At 43.8% G+C, this 24,876-nt stretch overlaps 1 protein-coding gene and 1 long non-coding RNA gene across 2 annotated transcripts in view; one reads left to right on the top strand and one right to left on the bottom strand.

Moving 5' to 3' along the window:
* LOC127039436 (disintegrin and metalloproteinase domain-containing protein 20-like) overlaps positions 1 to 12,111 on the top strand; it is a 143,933-nt gene extending 131,822 nt beyond the window's left edge. The window contains exons 17-19 of the mRNA XM_050933226.1: positions 126 to 203; positions 2,391 to 2,502; positions 11,993 to 12,111. Coding sequence (XP_050789183.1) covers positions 126 to 203; positions 2,391 to 2,502; positions 11,993 to 12,111 — 309 coding nt within the window. The remainder of the gene's footprint in view (positions 1 to 125; positions 204 to 2,390; positions 2,503 to 11,992) is intronic.
* LOC127039806 (uncharacterized) lies at positions 6,222 to 15,851 on the bottom strand. Its single transcript, XR_007771327.1, has 3 exons — positions 15,769 to 15,851; positions 7,451 to 7,537; positions 6,222 to 6,610 (listed from the first exon to the last, which is right to left on the bottom strand). It is a non-coding gene; the product is annotated as an uncharacterized LOC127039806 (long non-coding RNA).
* Positions 15,852 to 24,876: the final 9,025 nt, after the last annotated feature.

Here is a 24,876-nt window from a genome sequence, read left to right on the forward strand (position 1 = left end):
TTATTTAGCATTTACCTTTCTTTTTGACCTATATTGTGGTTTCCACATAGAATAACCAGTCAGAATACAGGTTTTCCTAATGCCATTCTATTATCTAATGTATATTTATTTGTGAACTTTTACAGATATGTATAAACAGGACATGTGTCAATATAAAAATTCTGGATTACGACTGTAATTACACAAAATGTAGTAACAGAGGGGTAAGTAGTAAAGATTTTAACATCCCCAGAATTTCAAAGTATAATATGTAGAACACTGAACTTAGTCTCTTAGCAGTGATGTTTCACATTAGACTTAATTAGATTTCAGTCAGATGATCTTGACAAGCAGTCAGATCTGTAAAATAGCCAGTTCTCATGCCATTTTGGATTTTATTGCTAAAAAATTACTTCTATATGTTGCACTTACAGTCAGCTGGGGAGTCAGTGCAGAACAAGAAACTCAGGTGTTACATTCTCATAGCACAAGATAAAGGCTTCCTGTGGTCTTCAAGAATAGCCCTACGTGGAGTACTTTACACTAATGCATCTTGGAGCTAACAGGGATAGGATTTAGAGGGTTGCACACTTCATTGCTTCTGTAGGCCGAGTTCATTGCTTGCACAGTCTTGCATCCCTCTGTTAGAGAGTGAACTGCTACATAGGGGGAGTGGGGAAAAAACCACAAGTAACTGACTCCAATTAAGTAGTCCCCTCAGAGGCTGATAGGTGTGGGAGGGGTCTGAACCTATATAAGTAAGACCCAGATCATTCCAAGGAGGAGGAGAAAGGTGTGGTGACACTCTAAAAGACTGGAATGCTGAAGCGGTACTGTTGGAAATAATTTTCCTAGTACATTTACTAAGGTTTACCATGATTTAGCTTGTACACAAGTATTCCTTTGTTAGTCAAAAGGCCACTTGGTGTTGATTATATTCAAAATACAAATACCAGCATATTATATTATAACATAAGCCCATGCATCAGGGGCCTGATATGAGGCCTGAGGCCTAAAGCAGTTAAAACCTTGCTGATATGAAGCAAAGTTAACTTGTGAGTAAGAGGCAGGCCCTGCTCACAGGAGTTGACAAGCATAGGGTTGATATTGTAAAAACACATATTCCTAAGAGGTGCTAGGCACAAAACATTTACACAAGCACATGCCAGAACGGTGGTATGAGAACACCCCACAAAAACACATTCCCCAAAGATAACAGGAACATGCTGACCCATCTTAAGGATAAGGTCAGGATGACAGCATAATAAATATAGATGTTTTAATCTAACCTACAGGTTCAAGGCAATGGGTGGCACCCTGATACATAAAGGGTGATACGTAACTTGTTTGTATTAGTGTATAAAGATGTATCTCAGCGGAAGTGTCTTTGTCTGGCCTAGGGTATAGTGGAAAGTCCTGCCACTACCTGAGCCTGTCTGTTATCACAAGCATATATGTGTTAGTGTACCTGTAACCACTGAGCTGGGGCGTTAGCACCGTGCTTCATTGGCAATAAACTTAACCAAGTGCCTTTGCTACGAGCCAAGTCTGTGGATTTATTGGGTGGTTCGCTTGAAGTTTGCTGTGCCAGCTGTCTGCGCAGAGTTGGGACAGTACCCGGTAAAACACACAGGAGAACACGCACACAGCCAAATATCTGACAACACTCTCCTCAGTAAGACTGAATCTATCCCATGCTAACCTACAGGTTAATAAAGCCAGCTTCCCCTGGCTCTGAAGGTAAAACATACTCCTCCAAGATAAAAATGCCCAGATCTTTACTTTTTATATTACAAGCCAGAGAGAAGGAAGAAACCAACTCTGCCATATGCAATCTGCTGTTGCTTTCTCGCTTCCTATCTTTCCTCTTTGGGCTTTCCACATGATTTCACTGGGGTCTCAATAATATTAAAATGTCTTTTATAAGAAATTAATAACTACACATTGGATTTTCTCATCTGAGGGGAAGTTTGCTCTGTTTTCAAAGGCTTTGAGGTCCCTGTCAGATTGAGTATGCAGTGATTCCCTTAAACTTTGTCTTTCAACGGCAACATACAGCCCTAATGAAGTTAAACTAAAAGAACTGATTTAAGTGGTTTGAGAAGTTGGTTCAATTTTTAGATCTTTTGGTCAGCCACTGGATGATAAAGATTGCACGCTAATAAATCAGTCAATACATTAACTGCTCTTGCCAAAGATGGAGACTCTGGATAACTAGTTATCTTGGTGCTCCTGTCAAGAGACTTGGAGAAACATAAAACAGCATCTAAGAAACTACCATTCTTTCTTTTGTTTAGTATGTGATGCCATACAGTACAGGGCAGTAAGATTGCACCTAGAGCTCAGGAAAGCAGTATTTTCATCAAATTGCTTATTTGGTTCATGTTATTTATACCCTTATTCTATTTCAGATATGCAACAGTAAGAAAAACTGCCACTGTAATTTTGGTTGGGCCCCTCCAGACTGTACATTAAAAGGCTTTGGAGGAAGTGTTGACAGTGGACCCCCTCCGACTACCAGTAGTAAGTGCTGTGAAAAAATAAGCACTCTATATTTTATCCTGTTTTTTAGTCTAAAACCAGGAACTTGTGACCTGTATTCTGATGTGGTCACCCACGCCTTTGTCACATCCAGGCTATGCTACAGCAATGTGGTCAGCTTGGAGCAGCCCTTAGAAGGAGCTGGAAGTCATTACTTATATAACACTCAAAAGGCCTGATTCTGATATCCTTACTCATACCAAGTGTAGCCCGATCCATTGATTATGTATTAATTATATTGATTACTTAAGAATTCCCAGTTATCACTCTGAGATTTGACAGGTTCTTGTCCCAAGATCAGGGCCAGTATTATTAAAATTACTGTATAGTTGGGAGCCCTGATGTGCACAGTTGCAACACTGTCACTATTCTACAATAATTTATTAATACATTTAGCAAAGTCACAAACACTTGAACCCAGTAAAGTGAATAGAGATAATACAGCATGTACATGTGAACATCCATATACTCACACCGTCCCTTGAAGAACTGCCTGAAATGTTAACCATTATCTTCCTCATCACCTCCAATGGTCATCATCCTGGCACCTCCCAAGGGCTACACCTCTCTCTCCTCCCACACACAGGCTTGGATGCAACTTTTATAATATGTTACACTGATGCCACTATGTCTAATCCATATTCAGTAGGGGTTTCTCCCCTCTTCCTTATCTGTATTTCTTCACCCTACTAATGTTAAAATGCCCTTCTCCTATTAGTTAGTATTCTAATGATCTCAACTTATTATCATATACATCAGTTCGTTGCTATGGCAGTCTTGTGCTCAGATATCTGCAGACGTTCTGTCCAAAAGCCAGTGTTAGCTCATGTTCCTGTGGTTGGTTGATGTCATTATGGACAAAATTCCCTCTTACACACTCTATTTCCAGTTCCCCAAAACTTAGGGATGAAGTTTAGGCCATTTATCTGTGCCACAGTTCATAGGTCGCAAGCCTTATGTTAACTGCTCAAGCAAATGTCTTACAGGTTACAGGCCTATAGGTTCCTTGCATTACTGCCAAATAAAATAAATGCTAAAGCTAGCCCCTTGGGCTACACAAGTAGCACCTTACTTCACTAATGGATCAGTGGGATCTTGTGGAGTTAAGGTACTATTCATCATGAATGAGTGAATCCGAATCTGACCCTAAATAGACACCAAAGGCAAAAGAGTAGTGTAAAGAAGGTGATGCACTTTTTCCCTACCTAACTTCCAGGGGGTTCCCACCCAACCTCTTGAATTTTTCTTCTTCCTTATGTAGAATTTCTCTATTTTACCATAACCCTAAATCCCCCAGTCCTAGTAGTCACCCATTCCTTTTAACTGGTTATTACTTTCCAATTTTTATAAACTCACTGAATTCCCATATCTCCCCAGTTCTTCTTCGAGAGATGTCCCTGTGGGTGCTCCACTCTAGGTGTCAGTGCGCCCCTGCACCTTTGATCAGAGATTTCTGCAGCAGTACTCGTATCGGCCACGCATGCTCAGAGCCTGGCACCCGCTCTGAGTATACCTCTAGTGAGCATACGCAGCCGGTTCCCTCAGGCCACGTCTACACTACAGCATAAAATCGAAATTATTAAAACCGGTTTTATAAAACTGGTTTTATAAAATCGATTTTACGCGTCCACACTAGGGCACATTAATTCGGTGGTGTGCGTCCATGGTCCTAGATTACCATCAATTTCCGGAGCGGTGCACTCTGGGTAGCTCATTAAAAGAATGAGAGCAATAACTTCGATTTCCGTCCACACTAACCCTAAATCAATATAGTAATATTGATTTTAGGGTTACTCCTCTCGTTGGAGAGGAGTACAGAAATCGATTTTAAGAGCCCTTAAAATCGATTTAAAGTGCCTTGTAGTGTGGACGGGTACAGCGTTAAATTGATTTAACGCTGTTTAAATCGATTTAATGCTGTAGTGTGGACCAGGCCTCAGATCCTTCTCTACCGTCCCCGGCTTGAGATGGAGTTCAGCAGACTCCTTAAAGAATTTCTTTCCTCATCTTAAAATGACTTGTAGTTAGACAGTTTCTTGTTAGTTAGTTGTTAGTTAGTGTTACTTACCCTTTTTCTACTGTTAAAAAAAAAATTGTTCCTTCAGCCGCTTCAGATATGCCTGGCTCCACAGGCTTTAAGCGCTGCTCCTCCTGTAAGGACGCTGTCTCTCTCTCTGATGGACATTCACAGTGCATAAAATGTTTGGGGGAGACCCATATTCCCCCAAAATGTGCTCACTGCACTAAACTAAGCTCCAGAGTGAGAAAGGACAGGGAGCTAAAACTTAAACTTATTCTACTTCAAAAATCCCTAGGGTCCGCCTCAGACCCTGGCGCGGACTCTGCCTCCGCTCACCGACACAGCTCTCCCACTTCTAAAAAGCAGAAGAAAGCAGCAAAACGAGGGCACCTTCTGTCAAATTCAAAAGAAGCCCTTAGACACAAACCTTCTCCGCTCAGATCCACAGTCTCCTTACCGGTGCTCCCCCACCTGAGCACTTTCAACGAGCCGGGCTCCTCCGGCTCCACGTTAAACCCGCCTGTGCTTTCGGCAGCAGCGCAAAGCTCCGGTGCCGAGGCGACAGGCTTTCAGTTACCTGCCTCGATTATGGCACCTATCAGCACCACGATAAACGCGGTGCTGACATTTCAGAACCCCCCTGAGGCACTGCAGCCTGCTATTAATAGCACGGCACCGACTCCGACACCGGCATTAACAGCGTTACTTGGCACGGAGCCAAGACTAAGAACTCCGGTGCAAGCCTGGGTTCCCTCACAGCAATTCTATCAGCCTTCATCTTCAGCTGCCTCAGTGCTGCCGTTTACCCAGTCAAGTGACCTCTTAGTGTCACCTACGCTGCAATTGCCCTTCCTTAAAGACTGCTTCTCCCTTACGAATGATTCAGGGTCCGAACAGCCTTTCTCCAGTGAGGAGGAGTCTGAACTACAGGGTGATGTTTCAATGCAATCAGAATTCCATCCTCAGAGTCCTCTCACCCACGGGCACAGGACTATTGTCTCAGACTATCCTCGAGACCCTGCCTCCTGGTGCGTTAACCCCTGGATGGCACCACCTATGCCTTTTCCACCACCATGGCAATATTGGGCCCCATGGGCACCTTTCCCTTGGCAGCACACCCGCTATTCCAATCTGAGAAGACGCGAACATCCAAATGATAAGACTCACTTGGCGGCACCCTCCCATTCTCAGGATCAATTAACTCCTGCTTCTGACCCAGTACTAACTGAAGTACCAACTGAAACAATGCCTGAAGAAGCTTTACTTCTCTCCCCTCTACCATCCTCAGACGATTTTTCAGAATTCCAGGATCTCTTTAAAAGGGTTGCCAGCGAGCTTAGAATCAATCTAGAGGACGTACTGGACCAACAACATTAGTTAACGGACATCCTGCAACCCTCTTCTTCATCCAGACTGGCATTACCAATCAATGCAGCCCTTCTGGAACCTGCTAAGTCCATCTGGCAGGCTCCAGCCCCAAGCCAGCCTACCTGCAAACAAGTGGACCATAAATACTTCATTCCCTCTAAGGGCTCTGAATTCCTTTTCTCACATCCTGCGCCAAACTCACTGGTAGTGGATGCAGCCAATCAAAGGAACAAACAACAGTATTTCCGCATACCCCAGCCAACAAGGAAGGCAAACACTTTGACCTGCTGGGTCGCAAAGTGTATGCCTCTTCAACCTTACAATTTTGAATTGCCAATTATACCGCAATTCTGGCAAAGTACGACCATAGAAACTATAACAAGTTCATGGACTTTATTGAACACATTCCAGACCAGAAGAAACAACAGTTTACAGCTTTAGTTTCCGAGGGCCAAATCATATCACGCATGGCTCTTCAAGCAGCTCTGGATGCAGCCAATACCGCAGCAAGATCCACCGCTAAGGCGATGGTCATGCACCGAGGTTCATGGCTCTCCTCTTCCCTCTTTCCTCGCAAGGTTCAGAGCACCATAGAGGACCTCTCTTTTGATGGTGATAAACTCTTTGCTTCCACCACGAATGAGGTGCTCCACTCAATGAAGGACTCAAGGGCAACTCTTCGATCCTTAGGCATCCAAACCCCTACAACCAGAAGGCGACAGTACAGATATCAACCTTATCACTGTCCATGCTACCCCCCATATACTCAGCATTTCACAAGATCTCAGGATCAACAACAGCAACACCAACGCCAGAGATCCAGATACCAGCGGCATCGCCCCAATTCTTCCGGGATGCCCCAACTTCCTCCAACTAATAAGCAGATTTGAACCTTTGGTCAAGGGTCTCGTAAACATCATCCCAACTTCAGCGTATGCACTGCCTACATCTATCTTTGGACACCGCCTACAGCCATTTTTGCACCAATGGCAGAATATTACCACCGACAAGTGGGTTCTAGAGGTCATCACAACTGGGTATTCTATCCCTTTCCTCACCTCCCACCCACCCTCCCTGTCCCTCTGCAGGGACACCTCTCACGAGCTACACCTCCAGCAAGAAGTACAACATCTCCTTCACGTGGGGGCTATCGAACTTGTGCCCGAATGCCACAAGGGGAAAGGGTTCTACTCCCATTATTTCTTAACAGAAAAGAAAACTGGAGGATGGCGACCGATCCTCGACCTCAGGAGGCTCAACAAATTTGTCAAAAAGCAAAAGTTCAAGATGGTTACTCTCACCACCATAATTCCAGCCCTGGAACAGGGCGATTGGTTTTCAGCCCTCGACCTACAAGATGCCTACTTCCACGTCACTATCCACCCGGCCCACAGATGTTTTCTTTGTTTTACCCTTGGCTCAACGCATTTCCAATACAGAGTTCTACCATTCGGCCTTTCCACTGCCCCTCGAGTTTTCTCCAAGCTCCTAGCGGTAGTCACTGCCTACCTCAGGAAAAAAGGAGTCATAATATTCCCTTACCTCGACGATTGCCTCCTGAAGGCCTCCATGTTCAACGAGGCCCTCCGCTTCACACAACTCACCATCGATTGCTTCCAATCCCTGGGCCTGCAAATAAACAAAAGCAAATCCACATTAAGTCCTACCCAGCACCTGGAGTTTATAGGAGCAAGCCTTGACTCCACAACCAGACTGGCATCTCTCCCACCCGACCGATTCAATACCATAAAACTGCTGGCTATGAACCTTCGCAGCAGCTCCCGGGTCACTGCCCGAGACTTCCTCCAACTACTAGGGCACATGGCCTCATGCACCTTCGTGGTCCAGAACGCACGTCTCTACATGAAGTGCTTCCAAGCTTGGCTGGCCACGGTTTACAAACTAAACGTGCACTCACTAAACAAATACCTGGCCATACCCTACCGAGTCAAAGACTCTCTCGTGTGGTGGACAGTCCCCTACAACCTCTGCTCTGGAGTCTCCTTCCTCCAGACCTCCCCAGCTTTGATAATGGTGATCGATGCATCCCTCATGTGCTGGGGGGCACACATCTCTCACCAAACAGTCCACGGGCTATGGTCTCATTCCGAGACCTCCCTGCACATAAATGTTCTAGAACTTTGAGCTATACGGAATGCCTGCCGCTGCTTCCTTCCACTAATCAAGAATCAGCATGTACGCATAATGACAGACAGCATTGCCTGCACGTTCTACGTAAACAGACAAGGAGGGGCTCGTTCTCTTTCTCTTTGCTCAGAGGCCATAAAACTCTGGAATTGGTGCCTTGCAAACCACATCTGCATATCAGCTGCTTATTTCCCAGGGGTGATGAACACCACTGCCAACAAGTTAAGCAGACGTTTCCCTTCGGAGCATGAATGGGAGATAGACAAGGGAATCATCTACAACATATTTCGCACTTGGGGTCACCCAACCATAGATCTCTTTGCAACCGCGAAAAACACGAAATGCTTCAATTTTTGCTCCAGGGCGGGACTGGGCAAACACTCCCTTGGAGACACATTCATGATCCCATGGCACCGGGAATTAGTTTATGCATTTCCCCCAATACCATTGCTCAACAGGGTCCTCATAAAGATACGAACGGATCTTGCCAGAGTGATCTTGATTGCACCTTCATGGCCGAGACAACCGTGGTTCCCTTTCCTCACCAGAATTTTATTTGTACCACCGATCTCCCTGCCTCTCATCCCAAACCTTTTATCACAGCAACACAGCCAGCACCTTCACCCCAATCTCTCCATGCTTCATCTCAAAGCCTGGTACCTGCATGGTTCTCCCAACGAAAACTAGACTGTTCCGACCAAGTTCAGAGGGTATTTCTACACAGCAGAACACAATCCACCCATACCACCTATCTCCGAAAGTGGAAACGATTCACAAAATGGTGTTCAACTAAACAACTGTCTCCTACCTTGGCACCTCTTCCCTGCATACTCGACTATCTATTGGACATTAAGCAATCCGACCTTTTCTTCAGCTCCGTCAGAGTCCAGAGTCCACTTAGCTGCCATCACGACCTTTCATGGCACAGTTGACAATACCTCGGTCTTCGCTCATCCCATCACCAAGCATTTCCTGAAGGGACTCCAAACCTTATATCCAGACATTAAGCCACCTAGCCCTCCATGAGATCTTCACTTAGTATTGTCCTGTTTAACTCATCAACCCTTTTAGCCCTTAGCCACCTGCTCCCTCTTGCACCTCTCAATGAAAACAACCTTTTTGGTGGTGATTACCTCCGCCAGACGGGTAGGCGAGATAGCAGCCCTTACGGCAGATCCACCATATACGCTCTTCTTCAAGGACAAAGTTACTCTACGCCTACACCCAAAATTCCTTCCAAAAGTTCACACTTCTTTTCACATCAATGAACCAATACATTTACCAATTTTCTTTCCGAAACCACATGCAAACTCCTTCGAAGACACAGTGCACACACTTGATGTGCGCAGGGCCTTATCCTTCTATTTGGACAGAACCAAACCCTTCAGAAACTCTCCTAGACTCTTGTCTCCATCACAGAGCACTCCAAAGACATGCCTATCTCTACCCAGAGACTTTCGAAATGGATCTCCAATTGCATACGACTCTGCTATCAGATAAAAAACGTTATACCTCCAGCATTGATCAGAACACATTCCACTAGATCTGTATCTACCTCTGTAGCCTTCTTACATAAAGTATCATTGACTGACATTTGTAGAGCAGCCACTTGGTCCTCCGAGCACACATTTGTTAAACACTATGCCCTTACTCAGGGCCCTCTCTCTGGCACTCGATTAGGCAGGGCAGTGTTATCTACTAGATGCCTGCCAGATCCGAAGTCCCTACCTCCTTGAGATACACTGCTTCGAAGTCACCTAGAGTGGAGCACCCACAGGGACATCTCGAAGAAGAAGAGGAGCTTCTTCCTCCTTGTTACTCGCCGTTTGGGAGGTGCCGCAGGCCTCCACTAAATTTTCTCCATTTGAGCTGCTATGTAGCCGCCAGCCATGGGGATTGCTGGATCTCATGAGGGAGACAAGGAAGTAGACCCTATCCCAGACCAAGGGTTTACTCCAATATGTCATACAGCTCCAAGAACTCATAAAAGAGAACCTCAGAGCCATCCAAGGAGCCCAGGTGAGAGGATATAACTGGGGCATACAGGTGCAAACCTTCAAACCAGGAGATCAGGTCCTCATACAGCTCCCCTCCAAGGAGTCAAAATTGCTAGCTCACTGGCAGGATCCTTATGAGGTGATCTGCCAGACAGGTCCTGTCAACTGTGAGATCCAACAGCCCAATTAGAAAAAGAAGCACCAGATTTACTACATTCATCTTCTGAAACCCTGGTGCAAAAGGGAAGGGCTATTGATCATCCTGTACCCCCTGAAACCCAAACTGGGGATGCAGGCCATCATGGAAACAGAAATGGAGACACCCCTGCTCAGGGATACACTTTCAGAGGGCCAGTTGAAGCAAGCCTGGTGTCTCATTGAGGCTTTGCCTAGGACTTTCATAGCCATGCATCAATCCCGGAGAGGTCATCCATGGAACAACCCAGCTGCAATAAGTAGGAAGCGGAGGAACAGGAGGTCCAAGCTATGTTGGAACTTGGGGTCATTAAGCGATCCTCCAGAACTGGCAGAGCCCTATTGTGCTTGTCCCCAAGCCAGACGGGACCTGGCAGTTCTGTATCGACTTCCGGAGTGTCAATGTAATTTCCCAATTTGACGTGTACCCAATTCCGCAGGTAGACAAGCTCCTTGACCACCTGGGAGAGGGACAGTATATTACTACGCTTGTTTTAACAAAGTTACTTTAAGGTGAATAAATGTTCTTTCTCCCTCCACACAGCAATTCCTAGCCTCTCCTCCAGCAACTTCAACATACTTTCATTTAATCCCTCTCTCCTGCATAAATACGCAGTTACACACACACACTGGTGCTGCTGACATCATGGAGATAGCTGGAGGCACCCAGAGACATGAGTTCAGGCTGTTGCTCTGTAGTGTATGTATCACCCAGAATTCTTTGTCCATGTGATGCTTTGTGTGTTAGTGCCATTGCCTTAGAGAAGTGTTTTTCTGTTCATGGGATGGTCACGGGGAAGGACCCTGTCTGTTCTATATACTCCTTCCATGCTTCCTGTGGGTCCAGATCTGCCCCCAGAAGGTAGTTGGTGCAGAAGGCAGTGGCTCTTCTCTTGAACTGAGTGAGTTAGCTATTGGCATATAACAGTAATGTTGTATGATCTGTACTGGGTACCTGTTCATTTGTGGCTGCAGTTCTGGATGTTGGGTATGAAATTTAAAGCTCTGTCTAGCCTGAGATCCAAGTTTTGAGAGACTGCCTCTCTTACAGCGGCAACTAACATTTGCTGGGGTGCTCTGGTTGAATTACTAGGGTCGGCAGAAGCAGAGCATTCTCATTTGAGACCACTTACATATTTGTAGACTGTTGCCATGTTCCTCCTTTGTCATTGCTCAACCAAGCCTGTTTCTCTGTTACTTTTTCCTTGTGAATCAAACCCTCAAGATCTCTAATAGTTTCGTTATTTTTTTTTCACTCCCTGTGATTTGTAAATATCTTTCTGTTACTGTAGTGCTGAGAAATGAACTCAATTCTAGGTGTGGTCACTCTAGGCCCATATAGAAAAGAAGTATTCTTTCTTTACTCCATGATCTGTTGCTTGTGCATACACAATCTGAAACTGCATTAGCTTTTTTTTGGTCAGATATATTGCATCATAATTCACGTGCAATATGCCAATCACACAGCCTGCCCCTGTGCTGCCAGCACGCGGCATCCATGATTAGGGGGGATGCACAGCAGAAACAAACAGCAATGCTGGCATTTTTTGTGCAGACAAAACAAATTTGGAGGCCCTCTTTGCTACTATTGTTAATGTACATATGAGATAGCTGTATGTGTGTGTGATGCATACACACTTCATACAGGGACAAGCCTCTGTTTATACGGAAATGTTTGTTACAGTTGTATGAGTAAGTCCTAAGTAAAATAAAGTGTAATGTTCCGTGTCTGTTTCTTTCCAAGTTTCAAATAGTGACATTGTCATGATTATGGGAATAGCAATTGGAAGCATACTTCTTCTTGTGGTTCTTAGCTTTGCTGTGCATAAGAGAACTCAAATTGCTCAGGTCTTTAGCAAGTAAGTAAAATTCCATTCATATTTACACTATATAAGATTATGACACTTCTACTTATTTCTTATCCCAGCTCCCCCAGTGTTACACTTAGCTGGTCACCTGCAAAAGCACCTCTATTACACTTCTTAACTGGTCCATTATTAGCCTAGGGTGCTGTCACAGATCTGGTTGGGCTTCCTCCTGCTGGACACTCACCAGACTGCTGTGAGGAAATCTAACTTAGGGCCAGTTGGAAATTTTCTTCCAAAACTTAGTTTAGTCAGAAAATGCCAATTAGGCAGAATAAAATGTTTCATCAAATCTAGTACAGATTCTACTAAATCTTCATCAATCACCATCTCCCCGCAGTGCCAGGGGATGGGGAAGGACAGCACTGCTGTGCTTTACCTTCCCACCTTTCCCTTAGCTCCAGGAGGACAGACAGGCTCTGAATCGGAAGTTCTGCCTGCCCACTTTCCCAGCTGCCTCTGGGGGACAGACAGGCAGAGCACCATGACAGCACCTTACTTGCTCTGGAAACTTGAGGGGATTGGCTGGGAAACAGAGTGAAGGGGTTCTCTGCCTCTCCAGCAGCAGGGCTGGAGGCCTCTTCTCAATTTATTGTGAAATTGATGTGAACCTTCCTTGAGGGTAGCTGGGAAGCTAAAAAGTTATGTTTTGTTTGTCTCAAAGTGGATATTTTCTTCAAAGTCCTTTCTTCTTCTTTTTTTTTTTTTTTTTTTTTTGTGGTTTTGATATTTTGTCCAGTTTTGGGAATAAATATTCTCAAAACTTTGAAAGTTTTAACAGAAAGAGACCCCCTCACACACTTCCTCTTTTTCCCCACTTCTAATCCACACATTGAATCCCAGATGCCTTTTGCTTGCTGGGCCAGGTTTGAGCTTAGGCACTGTTGCTGGCTTTGTGCCTCTGGCCACACTCCTGGAGCAGATCTCAAGTAGGAGACCCCTCTTGGCAGTGGTGACCTCTGCAGTCAAAATGCCTAGGTCATGAAACTAGTGCAGTCTCCCCAACAGCTTTAGCACATTCACCAGAATCCCACTGAAGCCTCCTGGTTTACAGTTTACCTTTTCAGGGGTACCTCTAATGAAAGCCAAAAGACATACACAGACTTCCCATTAGTGATGGGCATGCTAGCTGTCTCCCCTGCCTTTCAAGGTGCCAAATCTGTATTGGTTTTGGGAGTAAGTCTAGGAAGAACAGGTAGATGAAACTTAGACTCCTTATGAGTTGGTACTCCCTTTGACCCTCATCGGACCCAGGCCTGCACCATCCCCACATATAACAGTCTTCAGTAACTGAAGTGCCCTGTTGATTTCCATTACAGCCTATTCTCCTGATAGGCCTTCTTGGGAAGAGACAATAGGAGACTCTTCTAAGGCTTCAGAGAAGAAGTTTTCCAATTATCCTCTGAGAGCTGTCAGCTTCAAGAGACCTAGATCACTTCAGAGAATTGATGCCCAAAAAAGAAGCATTGTTGAGACTCCAAGCTCCTTCAGTATTGAGTGCCCAGTACCATCTAAAAAGAGACTTCCAGTAGCTCTAAGTCTCCTGGTACCCACTACTGATGGGAACCACGACTGACCCATGCCAGGTGTCCAGTACCAAAGAAAGCATACAAGAGACATTCTGATATTTCAAAAGTCTCAGTACTGACCTCTGCACCCTCCACACCATCCATGGCTTCTGCATCACAGAAAACTACTGTGCAGTCAGATCATCAGACATCCACAAAGACCAGAGTAGCACTGCTACTGACACCTCTTGGCTTAGACTCTAACTAGTCCCCCTCTATTCAGTTTATTTCTGGTCCTGGAGAAGTTTAACTTTCCTAAAGACCTCTTTGTCTCAGATGAACCCGACTCTCCACTGCTCATAGGTACGCAGGGTCTTTTGGTATACCAGTTGTCCTCTATACTGTCTTTTTCCCTGCTACCAACATACCACCCCATACTGAAAATATAATTCATAGGGGCATACTTAGATTCATTGACAGCCAAGGTCTACCTCCCCACTGACAGATTCATAATGTTAGCATAAGTCAGGACCATTCAGGGGAGTCCATGAACCTCAGTAAGGAACTGTGTACAGGTCCTGGGTCATATGGCAGCCTGCACCTTTGTGACTGATCATGCAAGACTATGTGTCCACTGCTTCCAGAGCTGGCTCAGAATGACCTATTTCCTGAGCAGGCAAATCATGTTTTCCCTCCCCATGAAGAACTCACTAGACTGGTAGAAAAATCAATTCAAAGTCTGTGCTGGCATTCCTTTCATTCACCTACCTCCAACAACAATCTTCACAATGGATACATCTCTCTTGAGATAGGGAGCTCACCTCAGTACTCTCACAACTCAGGGTAGATGGTCACCTCAGGAAACCAATCTCCACATCTACCTTTTGGAACTTAGGGCAGTCAGGAATGCTTGCTTTCATTTCTCACCTCTCAATGGGGCAAATCAATTAGATCATGATGGACAATATGGCCTACATATTCTACATCAACAAATAGGAAGGAATAAGCAGCAAAGAATCCTGTGGCACCTTATAGACTAACAGACGTTTTGGAGCATGAGCTTTCGTGGGTGAATACCCACTTCGTCACTCCAAAACGTCTGTTAGTCTATAAGGTGCCACAGGATTCTTTGCTGCTTTTACAGATTCAGACTAACATGGCTACCCCTCTGATACAGGAAGGAATAATTACTCAAAAATGTTCCAGTATCTGAGAAATTGTAGGGCTGCTACATGGGCTCCATTACATACATTTTCTAAGCACTATGCCTTGATCCATGCCACCAGATTCAAGGTGGCACTTAGTAGTGAGGTACTATTGTTAGTTCTGGACTTAGTTCCGAAGCTCCCTCCTCCTTCTAGAGATACAGATCAGGAGCCACCTGAAGTGGAGTACCTATAGAGACACTACTTGAAGAAGAGGTTTCTCAACTTATGCAGTAACTGCAGTTCTTCAAGATGTGTGTCCCTATGGGTGCTCCACTATATTCCCTTCTCCTCTACTTCAGACTGTTCTCAGTAGGATGTTTGGATGGAGAAGGAACTGAGTGTGGTTCTCCCATACAGCTCTCTCTATATCCTCAGTGTGCAGAACAAGAGCGCATAATATGCACATGCAGGCTGAATGGACACTGCTAAGGGAAATCTCCAATCAAGGGCTCAAGAGGCATATGCGCACCTGAAGTGGACTAACTTATTCTTCTGCAGGAGGTAGACACTCCTCAAAACAAAAGCAGAAGTACTAGCACCTTCAGCGAGAAAAGGAAAGGGGTTTATTCAAGGTACTTCCTTGTCCTAAAAAGACAGGACCCATCTTGGACTGCAGGGAACTGAACAAATTTATCTGCAACCTGAAGTTCAGAATGGTGACCTTCTTGTATATTATGCCTTCTATAAATCCAGGAAATTGGTTCACAGTCCTTGATCTAAGAGAGGTCTACTTCCATGTGAATACTCAACCAGCACACAGGAGATTCCTAAGGCTCATGGCCAGCCAGCAACACTACCAGTATCAGGTCCTTCCCCTTGGACTCTTGGCAGTACTGAGAGTTTTCATTGAGGTACTGTAGGTGTGGAAGTTTACTTTAACCAACACCGGTGGTGAGGTACCTTTTCTTGGACAATTGGCTTTTAAAGAGACAATCTTACCAGGAAACACAGGAAGCCACCACCATGCTTCTAGACCTGGTCAGAAGGCTCAGTCTCAAGGTAAACCCAGGAAAGTCCACCTGCAGCATGCAGATAAATTATCAGAATGTCAGTGGGCAGTGTGAGGGCAAGGGTATACCTGTATAATACAGGCCATAGAACTTCCCCAAAATAATTCCTAAAGCAGATCTTTTAGAAAAACATCCAATCTTGATTTTTAAATTGCCAGTGATGGAGAATTCATCATGATCCTTGGTAAATGGTCCCAATGGTTAATTATCCTCACAGTTAAAAATGTACCCCTTATTTCCAGTCTAAATTTGTCTAGCTCTAACTTCCAGCCATTGGATCCCATTATACCTTTTTCTGCTAGATTGAAGAGCTCATTATTAAATATTTGTTCCCCATGTAGATACTTACACATTGAAATCAACTCACCATGTTACCTTCTCTTTGTTAAACTAAATAGTTTGAGCTTTGAGTCTATCACTATGAGACATATTTTTCTAATCCTTTAATCATTCTCTTGGTTCTTCTCTGAACCCTCTCCAATTTATCAATAGCCTTCTTAAATTGTGGGTACCAGAACTGGCCATAGTATTCCAGCAGCAGTTGAACCAGTACCAGATATAGAAGCAAAATAATCTCTCTACTCTTAATCAAGATTCCTCTGTTTATGCATCCAAGGATCTCATAGTGATCTTCGTCATTTGTGGGCCTTTGGGACATTTAGTAAAGTATTCTTAAACAGTTCTCAATTATCATTCATATTTTTCTGATTTTATTCTTCCTCCCAACTGCTTTGGCTTATAATTGTTTTCAGCTGTGTGAAACTAGACCTTTTAAAGCATCAAATATATGTATCACTGGTCTGGACTTTATTCTGTTTGTACATTATAAAGGTCATGATCTCTTGTGCTTAATTTTGCATTAATTTTAAGTTCTGTGATCAGTTCCTTTTTATTGGTCAAGATGAGATCTAATAAAAAAACCTCCTCCATGCTGAGTGCAACACTCTGAGTTAGAAAAATGGTCATCAATAATATTTAAATATTCCAAGGATGTTTTAGTAGTGGAAGCATGATAATTCTAGCATTTGTCACTCAAATTGAAGTGTTAGGGTTGCATGACTAAATACTCAAAAGTCAGATGAGGCCAAAGTTAAAATTGCAACCACAAAATTATCTTTGACCAGTTGTGAGTACACTTTTATTATACATTCCTTAATTACATGGTTTTATATTATTTTTCTAATAATCTCATATATTAATCACACAGTTGCAACTTTAGATATGCATGTAGCATATTTTAGTCAGAGTCCAATGTAATCCATAATTCTGTAGGTGTGGAATTTGGCAAGGAGGTCCTGCTCCAGGTGCTAATATTAGTTTCTAAAATTCTGTTCTCACACATAAAAAGAAATCCATCGGTCAGAGGTCTGACTTCTGATTTAACCACACCCACCAAAATATCTGAAACTCTGTTGTTTTGTCCAAATTACACTCTCTATATTAATTTGGAACTGCCCCACAGCTTGGTTTGCTGCTTCTATGACAGAACACACAGCCTCTCAGCAATCTGTTCTGCAAGGGGGAGGGGAGAAATATAGGCCACCCACTCTGCACCCACAGCAGTCTTTCTACACCTTCACCTCCTCTTTAACCTTTCCTTCATCTTCAAGGAGTATCTCTGTGGGTGCTCTACTTTAAGTGAATGTGCTTCCCTGAACCTGGGCTGGAGAATTTCCGTAGCAGTGCCCACTTGGGTTACAAATGTGCTCTCCCCATCTCGCACCACTCACGGTGGCTACATAGCGCTGTGCGACCAAACCACCCTCAGTTCCTTCTCCACCACAGAGTGAATTTCTGAACTCCAAAGTAGAGGGGAGGAGGGAGAGACACGCATCTTGCAGAAACTCAGTTACTGCACAAAGTGAGTAACCTCTTCTTCTTTGAGGAATGTCCCTGTGGGTGCTCCATTTTAGGTGACTGTAGCGCAGTGCCACGCATTGGAAGGATGAGGCTTCAGAGTTGGATCTGCAAGTGATAAGACAGCTAGCCCTAACAGAGCATCTGAAATCAAGTTTTTGCTCAATTGGACCTCATCTGCTGGTTGTCTGAATGGGTGAGGGGTGGCATGAGGAGTAAATGTCCCCTTTCTCCTCCTAACTGGAAAAAGGAGGGGTCGATTTGGATGGTGGTGTAGATTGGAACAGTACCGAGTGTGCCAGAGTAACATCTGTACCAAGAAGGGGAGATTCGGGGGTTGCGGAGACTATCAGGACTTTGTGGTAAATGAATTGTAAAACCGTGGCGGGGTGCGACTCACCACTGCAACGCCTCCTGCTGGCTGTCCCGGGGATTAGCTCTGTTCACCTGTGTGCCCTCTTCTGGTCGTGTCTCGTTACTGTCACTTGTGCTCCTGGACCTGTGTTGCACCAAGGACCATGGCATCCTCTTCAGGACACAGCCCTCTGGCTGTGCCACACTCTGTGCTTCCCCCTTACAGGGGAATGTTGCAGTCCCTTAGTCCAGCCACTTTTTCAGTGGCAAGTTTGGGGGAGGGGGAGACCCAGGCCTGCCACAATGCTGGGTCCTGACCCAGGGACCCTATAGATGGCCACTGCTTGCGGCATCCCCTCCGATTCCTCAGTAGATTTTCCTGGGCCACTTCCCTGCTGCCCCAGCACCCTCTTTGCCCTTGCCTGAGGGCCTCAACCTGCAAATCCCTGCAACCTGCCAGGAGCCACCTTTAGCTCCCCAGGTCTCTGCCCGCAGCACTGCTCTGTCCAAGGCAGCCAGTTTACCTCTCTCCTCAAGCTCCAGGAGGGACTGAAGGTGCTCTACTCCCCAGCCTTTCTTATATGGGCAAGCCCAGCCCTGATTGGCAGCTCCTATAAGCCCTTCTGTGATTGGCTGCTTCCTGCGCAGCCTCCCTGGGGCTCTATTAACCCCTTATGGGCCAGTGTGGGGCAGGCACCCCATCACAAGAACTTTGAGCATCGGTACCACAGAAGGTGTTGGTAGTGGTGCTACTGAAGTTGTAGATGTTGTTGGTACAAATGTGGCTGTGCTATGCAGGGATAGAATGCAGTGATACTAAACTGCCTGGTGCTGCATGTTTAAGCGGCTCTGTGCCTACCATGGAGGAGCAAGTAAGCTTCTCTTTGCCATTCCTCTCAGAGCCCATCCACTTAGGGTCTTTGGGTTTTGCAGTATCAGCAATACCAGAGGATCCTGCTGACTCGTAGGTGCTCAACAGTGCCATTGTTGGTACTGAGAGTGTCAAATGAGCTAGGGATTGTTTCTTTTTAGCTGATTCCATGGAAGGGGAGGTTGTGGTTAAAAAGCGAGCAGCCCTTTTTGAGGACAGTGATTTCCTCTGTGAGGATGACAGGCAATGTCTGTTGGAAGCCATCACTGGGGTTGGCAAAGACCAGTGTCTGTGGGAGGGAGAGGGTCTCTGGTCTAGGGTTGGAAGCCAGGTGCAGTGACTTTTTCATAAGGGTAAGTTTTAACTTGAGCTCTCTTGCTTTTCTGGCATGAGACTTGAGATTGTGGCAATGAGATCACTTCTGAGGTACGTGTGTCTCACACAGACAACAGATACATTGAGAGTTCCTGTAACTTCTAGCAAGAAAGTGATTTAAACCCTGGGGATCCAGGCATGCCCCATCAGTAGCGTTCCTCCAGGTGAAGGAGGTTAAAGCTACACTACACTAAAAGCGTGAACGGAATCTTAACCAATAATATTTTTTTAAAAAATTGAAAGAAAATAAATGGGGAGAGAGTTTTAAACTATACTAACACTGTCATAAACAGACAGTTAAGGGTTAATTCCTCTTTTACCTGTAAAGGGTTAAGAAGTTCACAATACTTAGCTGACACCTGACCAGAAGGACCAATAAGGGAACAAGATACTTTCAAATCGGGGAAGGGGAAAAACCATCCTGTGTCTGTGCTGTGTGAGCTTTTGCTGGACAGAGAGAAGGAACCATCCCACTCCTAACAGGGTAGTGAGTAATTAGAGAAGGACTGTATTAAATTACTTTTATTTCTATTTGTAATTTCTTTTGCAAAATAGGGGGAGAATCAAATTGGTTTTCTGTGTAACTTTAAAGTTTTGCCCAGAGGGAAATCCTCTGTGTTTTGAATCTGTTGTCTGTGAGACTATCTTGCTTTCTTATCTCAAAGAGGTATTCCTTTCACTCTTTTTTTTCTTTAATTAAAAGTCTTCTTTTAAGAACCAGATTGATTTTTCCTTATGTTAAGATCCAAGGATTGTGGATCTGGGCTCACCAGAAATTGGTGGGGGGAATTTTTTTGAGTCTACCCTGTAAAAAGGGTATAGAGACTTGGGGAGGGAAATTAGTCAAATCCTGCCAGGCAAAGGGGGATAAGGACTGGGGAAATATTTGGGAGAAGGCAGAGTTCCCAAATGGCTCTCCTTCAAACGGTTTTTTAAAACATTTGGTGGCGGCAGCAATTGTTTTGCCTAAGCTGGTAAAAATAAGCTTAGGGGTTATTCATGCAGGTCCCTACATCTGTTCCCTAAAGTTCAGCGTAGAGGGGGGTACCTTGACAAACAGTAACTCCAAGAGGTAAATGTGAAGCAAGCAAAGAGGTGCAGCCATGGCTCTGCCATATCCAAGCAGAGACTCTCTAAATGGGTTTCCGGGTGCATTCATCTTTGTTACCGCCACGATGATCTGCAACCCTGACCAGGGGCTTGAACACACTCTATCTGATCGCTCTCCACTTCAGTAGCCTTCCTAAACAGTGTACCCATCACAGACATCTGTAAAGCAGCACCTGGGCCTCAAACCAAAAGTTCACAGGGCATTACACAATTGAGTAAGACTCAGTCTCAGATACTCTGCTAAGACTCTCTTATCACCACTTGCAGTTCCAACTGTGGAGCCCCATCCTTCCAGTGAGTGGCATTTCTCTACAGTCACCTAAAGTGGAGCACCCACAGGGATACTCCTTGAAGAAGAGACGGTTACTCACTTTGTGCAGATAGGTGTCCCTGTGAGGGCTCCACTACCCACCATCCTCCCTTCTACTTTGGAATTCAGAAGTGATGGAGAAGGAACTGAGGACAGTTTGATCGCGCAGTGTTTTGTAGCTGCCAGGAGGTGGTGTGAGATGGGGAGGGCGCATGTGCAATCCAAATGAGCACTGCTGCTGAAATTCTCCGATTGCAGGTGCAGGGATGCACATTCATCTGAAGTGGAGCACTCACAGAGACACCCATCTCAAAGAAACTCAGTTACTGCACATGATGAGTAACCCTCTCTTCTCCTCTTCCCTTTCTTCCATTCCTGGAAGCAATCCAGAAACAGAACTGGGGCACAGGGTTCAGGTGGTGCAGCTAATGCCTGAATCTGCAAACAGTCTGAAACAGTAGCGTCACCCAGAATTTCCCACCACATCTTCAAAGGATTTGAAACAGTCATTTCCCTCATTTCCTTGAAGCTGTCTCAGAATTTCTAGACTGCTGTACTGGGGTGGCATTAGAAATGAGATATAGCTTGCAGCACAGTACACAGGGCCCTGCTTGCGGTACTGTATATGCCAGTTAATCATGGGCCAGGAGAGAGGAGAGTCATTTAGATAAAAAAAGACAAAGTAAAATATGCACACCACATATTACAGATTATGCGTAACAACCTAAAGAACCAGTGAAAGTTTGGTGATGTAGATAGGCATAAAGTCTACAGGTAATATAGTTGTGTAGATAACTGCCTCATCCCTTGAAGTGAACATAGGGGAACTTTTCTACAGATTGAAAAGAAAATACTTAGCACTGTATATGGTGCTGTCAACAGTACACTTAAGTAAGCAAAATGAGCGTAAGTATTCAAGAATGAAAACCATGTTAAAAGAGGTTACAAGGCCACCTACATTTATAGGCAATTCAGCTTCCTACTAGGGTGATCAAACCATTATAAAAAATATCATAATCACAAGATTAAAATAGTCATGGTAGTTTTAATCACACTGTTAAACAATAATAGAATACCAATTTAAATTTATTATAAATATTTTGGGTGTTTTTCTGTATTTTCAAATATATTGATTTCAATTACAATACAAAGTACAAAATGTACAGTGCTTACTTTGTATTATTATTTTTATTACAATATTTGCACTGTAAAAAAAAGTGCAATCTACAAGTCAAAGCATGAAGGGGCATACAAATATTTAGACCATCTGGCACATAAATACCTGGCAATGTTGTTCTACAACAGTGCCACGTGAATGAACCCGTTTTCACTTTCAGGTGACATTGCAAATAAAGACAGCGTTACCTCTCGTAAATGTAAACAAACTTGTTTGTTTTAGCGATTGGCTGAACAAGAAGTAGGACTGAGTGGATTTGTAGGCTCTAAAGTTTCACATTGTTTTTTTTTTTAGTACAGTTATGTGAAAAAAATTCTATATTTGTAAGTTGCACTTTCACGATAAAAAGATTGCACGACAGTGCTTGTTTGATGTGAATTGAAAAGTACTGTTTCTTTTACCTTTTTTACAATTCCAATATTTGTAATTAAAAATAATGATATAAAGTGAGCACTGTACACTTTGTATTCTGTGTTGTAATTGAAATCAATGTATTTGAAAATGTAGAAAAATATCAAAAATGTTTATAATAAAATCTATTGTTGTTTAAAAGTGTGTTTTAAAACTGCAATTAATCACAACTATTTTTAATCCAGGTAATTTGCTTTGCATTAATCACTTGAGTTAACTGTGATTAATTGACAGCCCTCCTTCTTATTTAACTCTTTCATTACCTGAACTAAACAGAGGAAAGGCTGTGCTGCTAGTTGGATAAAAAAGCAGTGTATGTGGATACTGTCAAAGGTATTGCAATACAGCAAAAGTAAAAACATAAGAGTAAAAGGTAATGTAAAAAGTCTAAGGACCCAGTCCTGTGTTCCTGCTTGAATGGGCATGGCATTCTCCCTAATGGAGCTACTTGCTGGCCTGGGGCATAAGTGCATAAAGTTATAGTGGAAATTTTACATCAATGTAACTACTCAAGAGTGAAAAATGCATTGCAAGATGCTACACACACACACACATACGTAGAAAAATTGTGTAGTGATCTATGAAATTTGAAAACCAGTATGTGAACATCCAATGCAATATCCTAAGGCACTCACACAAAGGGAAGAGTTAAGGTTGTGTACGCAACCGGGTGAGGTCTGGAGGCATCTGTATTTTTTATTGTCATTTTATGTATTTATTTATTTATTTCTCAAGTAATCCTGGACTGTGTGGTTATTTATATTTTAATTTTATAATATTTTCTAAGGGATAAGATTGATGAATAGTGAGACTTCTATTATAAATCTAATGAAAGAAAGAAAATGTCCTTACTTGAGTGCTTAGCTATACAACATTAAAGTCTCTTAAGCGCTTTTTAAAAATGTTTTGGCATAGTAATTCATATCACATGGAAACCGGTAGGTTTAGCAAATAATGTTTCCATATCAGTCAGTAGCACATAAAATCATAGTATCTAAGAGAGGGTCTTTGTGAAAGTAAAACTGGAAATGTGACTTCGTTGTACTAACTTTTGCTTCTTCAAAAGGAACTATGACTGCTTAGAACTCTGAATGCCAGATGCTGTATAACTGTAGGCAGGATAAATGTGGTAACATAAAGTTTGCCAGTTAGATAGACTATGCTTTAATCATTTTACTGTTTTGTTTTTTTAGAAAAGCCAGAAGAAAAAAAAGCAGTATTCGGTCTAAAAATTAGAAGGGAAGTTATTTGTTTAACAAAACAAAGGATTTTGGACATTTGAAAAAGCAATTGTTTTCTTATCAGTTCAGCCACTGAAAGAGCATGTGAAACCTGCTGAGATAGTGGTGTGTCAAAACTCCCAATTACGTGGGATTCATAAAGAATTTCTTTCTTTTTTTTTTAAACTGTCAATTTATTTTGTTCTTCTATTCTACTTTTTAATTTGAATAAACAGGCTTTGTTCTTATTTATGCTTCTCTTTTTGTATTCACATAAGTTTCTCCTCAGAACTTCACAGAAAACTCCTGCACAACGCAGGCCACAGAATCTCAGCCACCCACTCCTATAACAAACTCCTGACCTATGTCTGAGCTACTGAAGTCCTCAACTTATGGTTTAAAGATTTCAAGGTGCAGAGGATCCTCCAGCAAGAGACCTGTGCCCCATGCTGCAAAGGAAGGCGAAAAACTTGGCTGCTTGAACATGGCATCAGCTATATCTTCTTCGAGTGCTCGCTTATGTCCATTCCACGTTACAGATGCGTGTGCTGCATACACTGTAGCTGGAAATTTTTCCCTTAGTGGTATCTGTTGGGCTAGCTCTAGCACCCTCTTGTGCTGCACGCTCATGCACCAGTATAAGGGGCCTGGCCATCCCCACACCCTCTCAATTTCTTCTTACCACCCATAATGGTCGCTGGAACAACTTCTCTTGTTTCCAAAAGGCATTCATCAGTGGTTCCGTTATTCTCAAATTTAGTTACCTTCAGTTTTGATTTCCTAGTAGGAGTGTACATAGTGTATATAGTAATAGTGTATATAGTTAGACCCCTCTTGTAGCTTAGAGGGGCTTCCTTCACCCCTGGGGCTGGGCCTGGCCCAATCTCTGGTCTTCAAATTCTGTGCCTCCTGTGGCAAAACCATGCCAGTGAGCAACCCACATTCCAAATGTCTGAAGTGTCTAGGGGAAGCTCACATACAAAAGTGTTGCCAAATCTGCCGTGAATTTTAGCCTTGTACAAAAAAGGATAGGGAGTCTACACTAAGGGCTGTCCTGATGGAAACCACACTTAGACCAGTGTCAGAGCTAAGCCGGTCAGACTCATCACCGAGCACCTCAGCTTTGAAAGAAGCACAAGCAATGGCTATCTGAGAGGGGACACTCCCTGGAATCAAGAAAGGACAAGCAAGGCGAGTGTAGTAGAGTATAACCTTCGCTGGGCCACTTCTTTAGCTCCACTTCACAAGTGGCACAATCAACTCTGCCCTGCTTACAGGTGCTGTTGAGTCCCGGTGCCGGACTATCCACTGACACCAGGGGGGCATCCACCCCAGAGGACTTTGCAGCAGCC

This window comes from Gopherus flavomarginatus, chromosome 1 (assembly GCF_025201925.1).
Source record: "Gopherus flavomarginatus isolate rGopFla2 chromosome 1, rGopFla2.mat.asm, whole genome shotgun sequence".
Lineage (NCBI taxonomy): Eukaryota > Metazoa > Chordata > Testudines > Testudinidae > Gopherus > Gopherus flavomarginatus.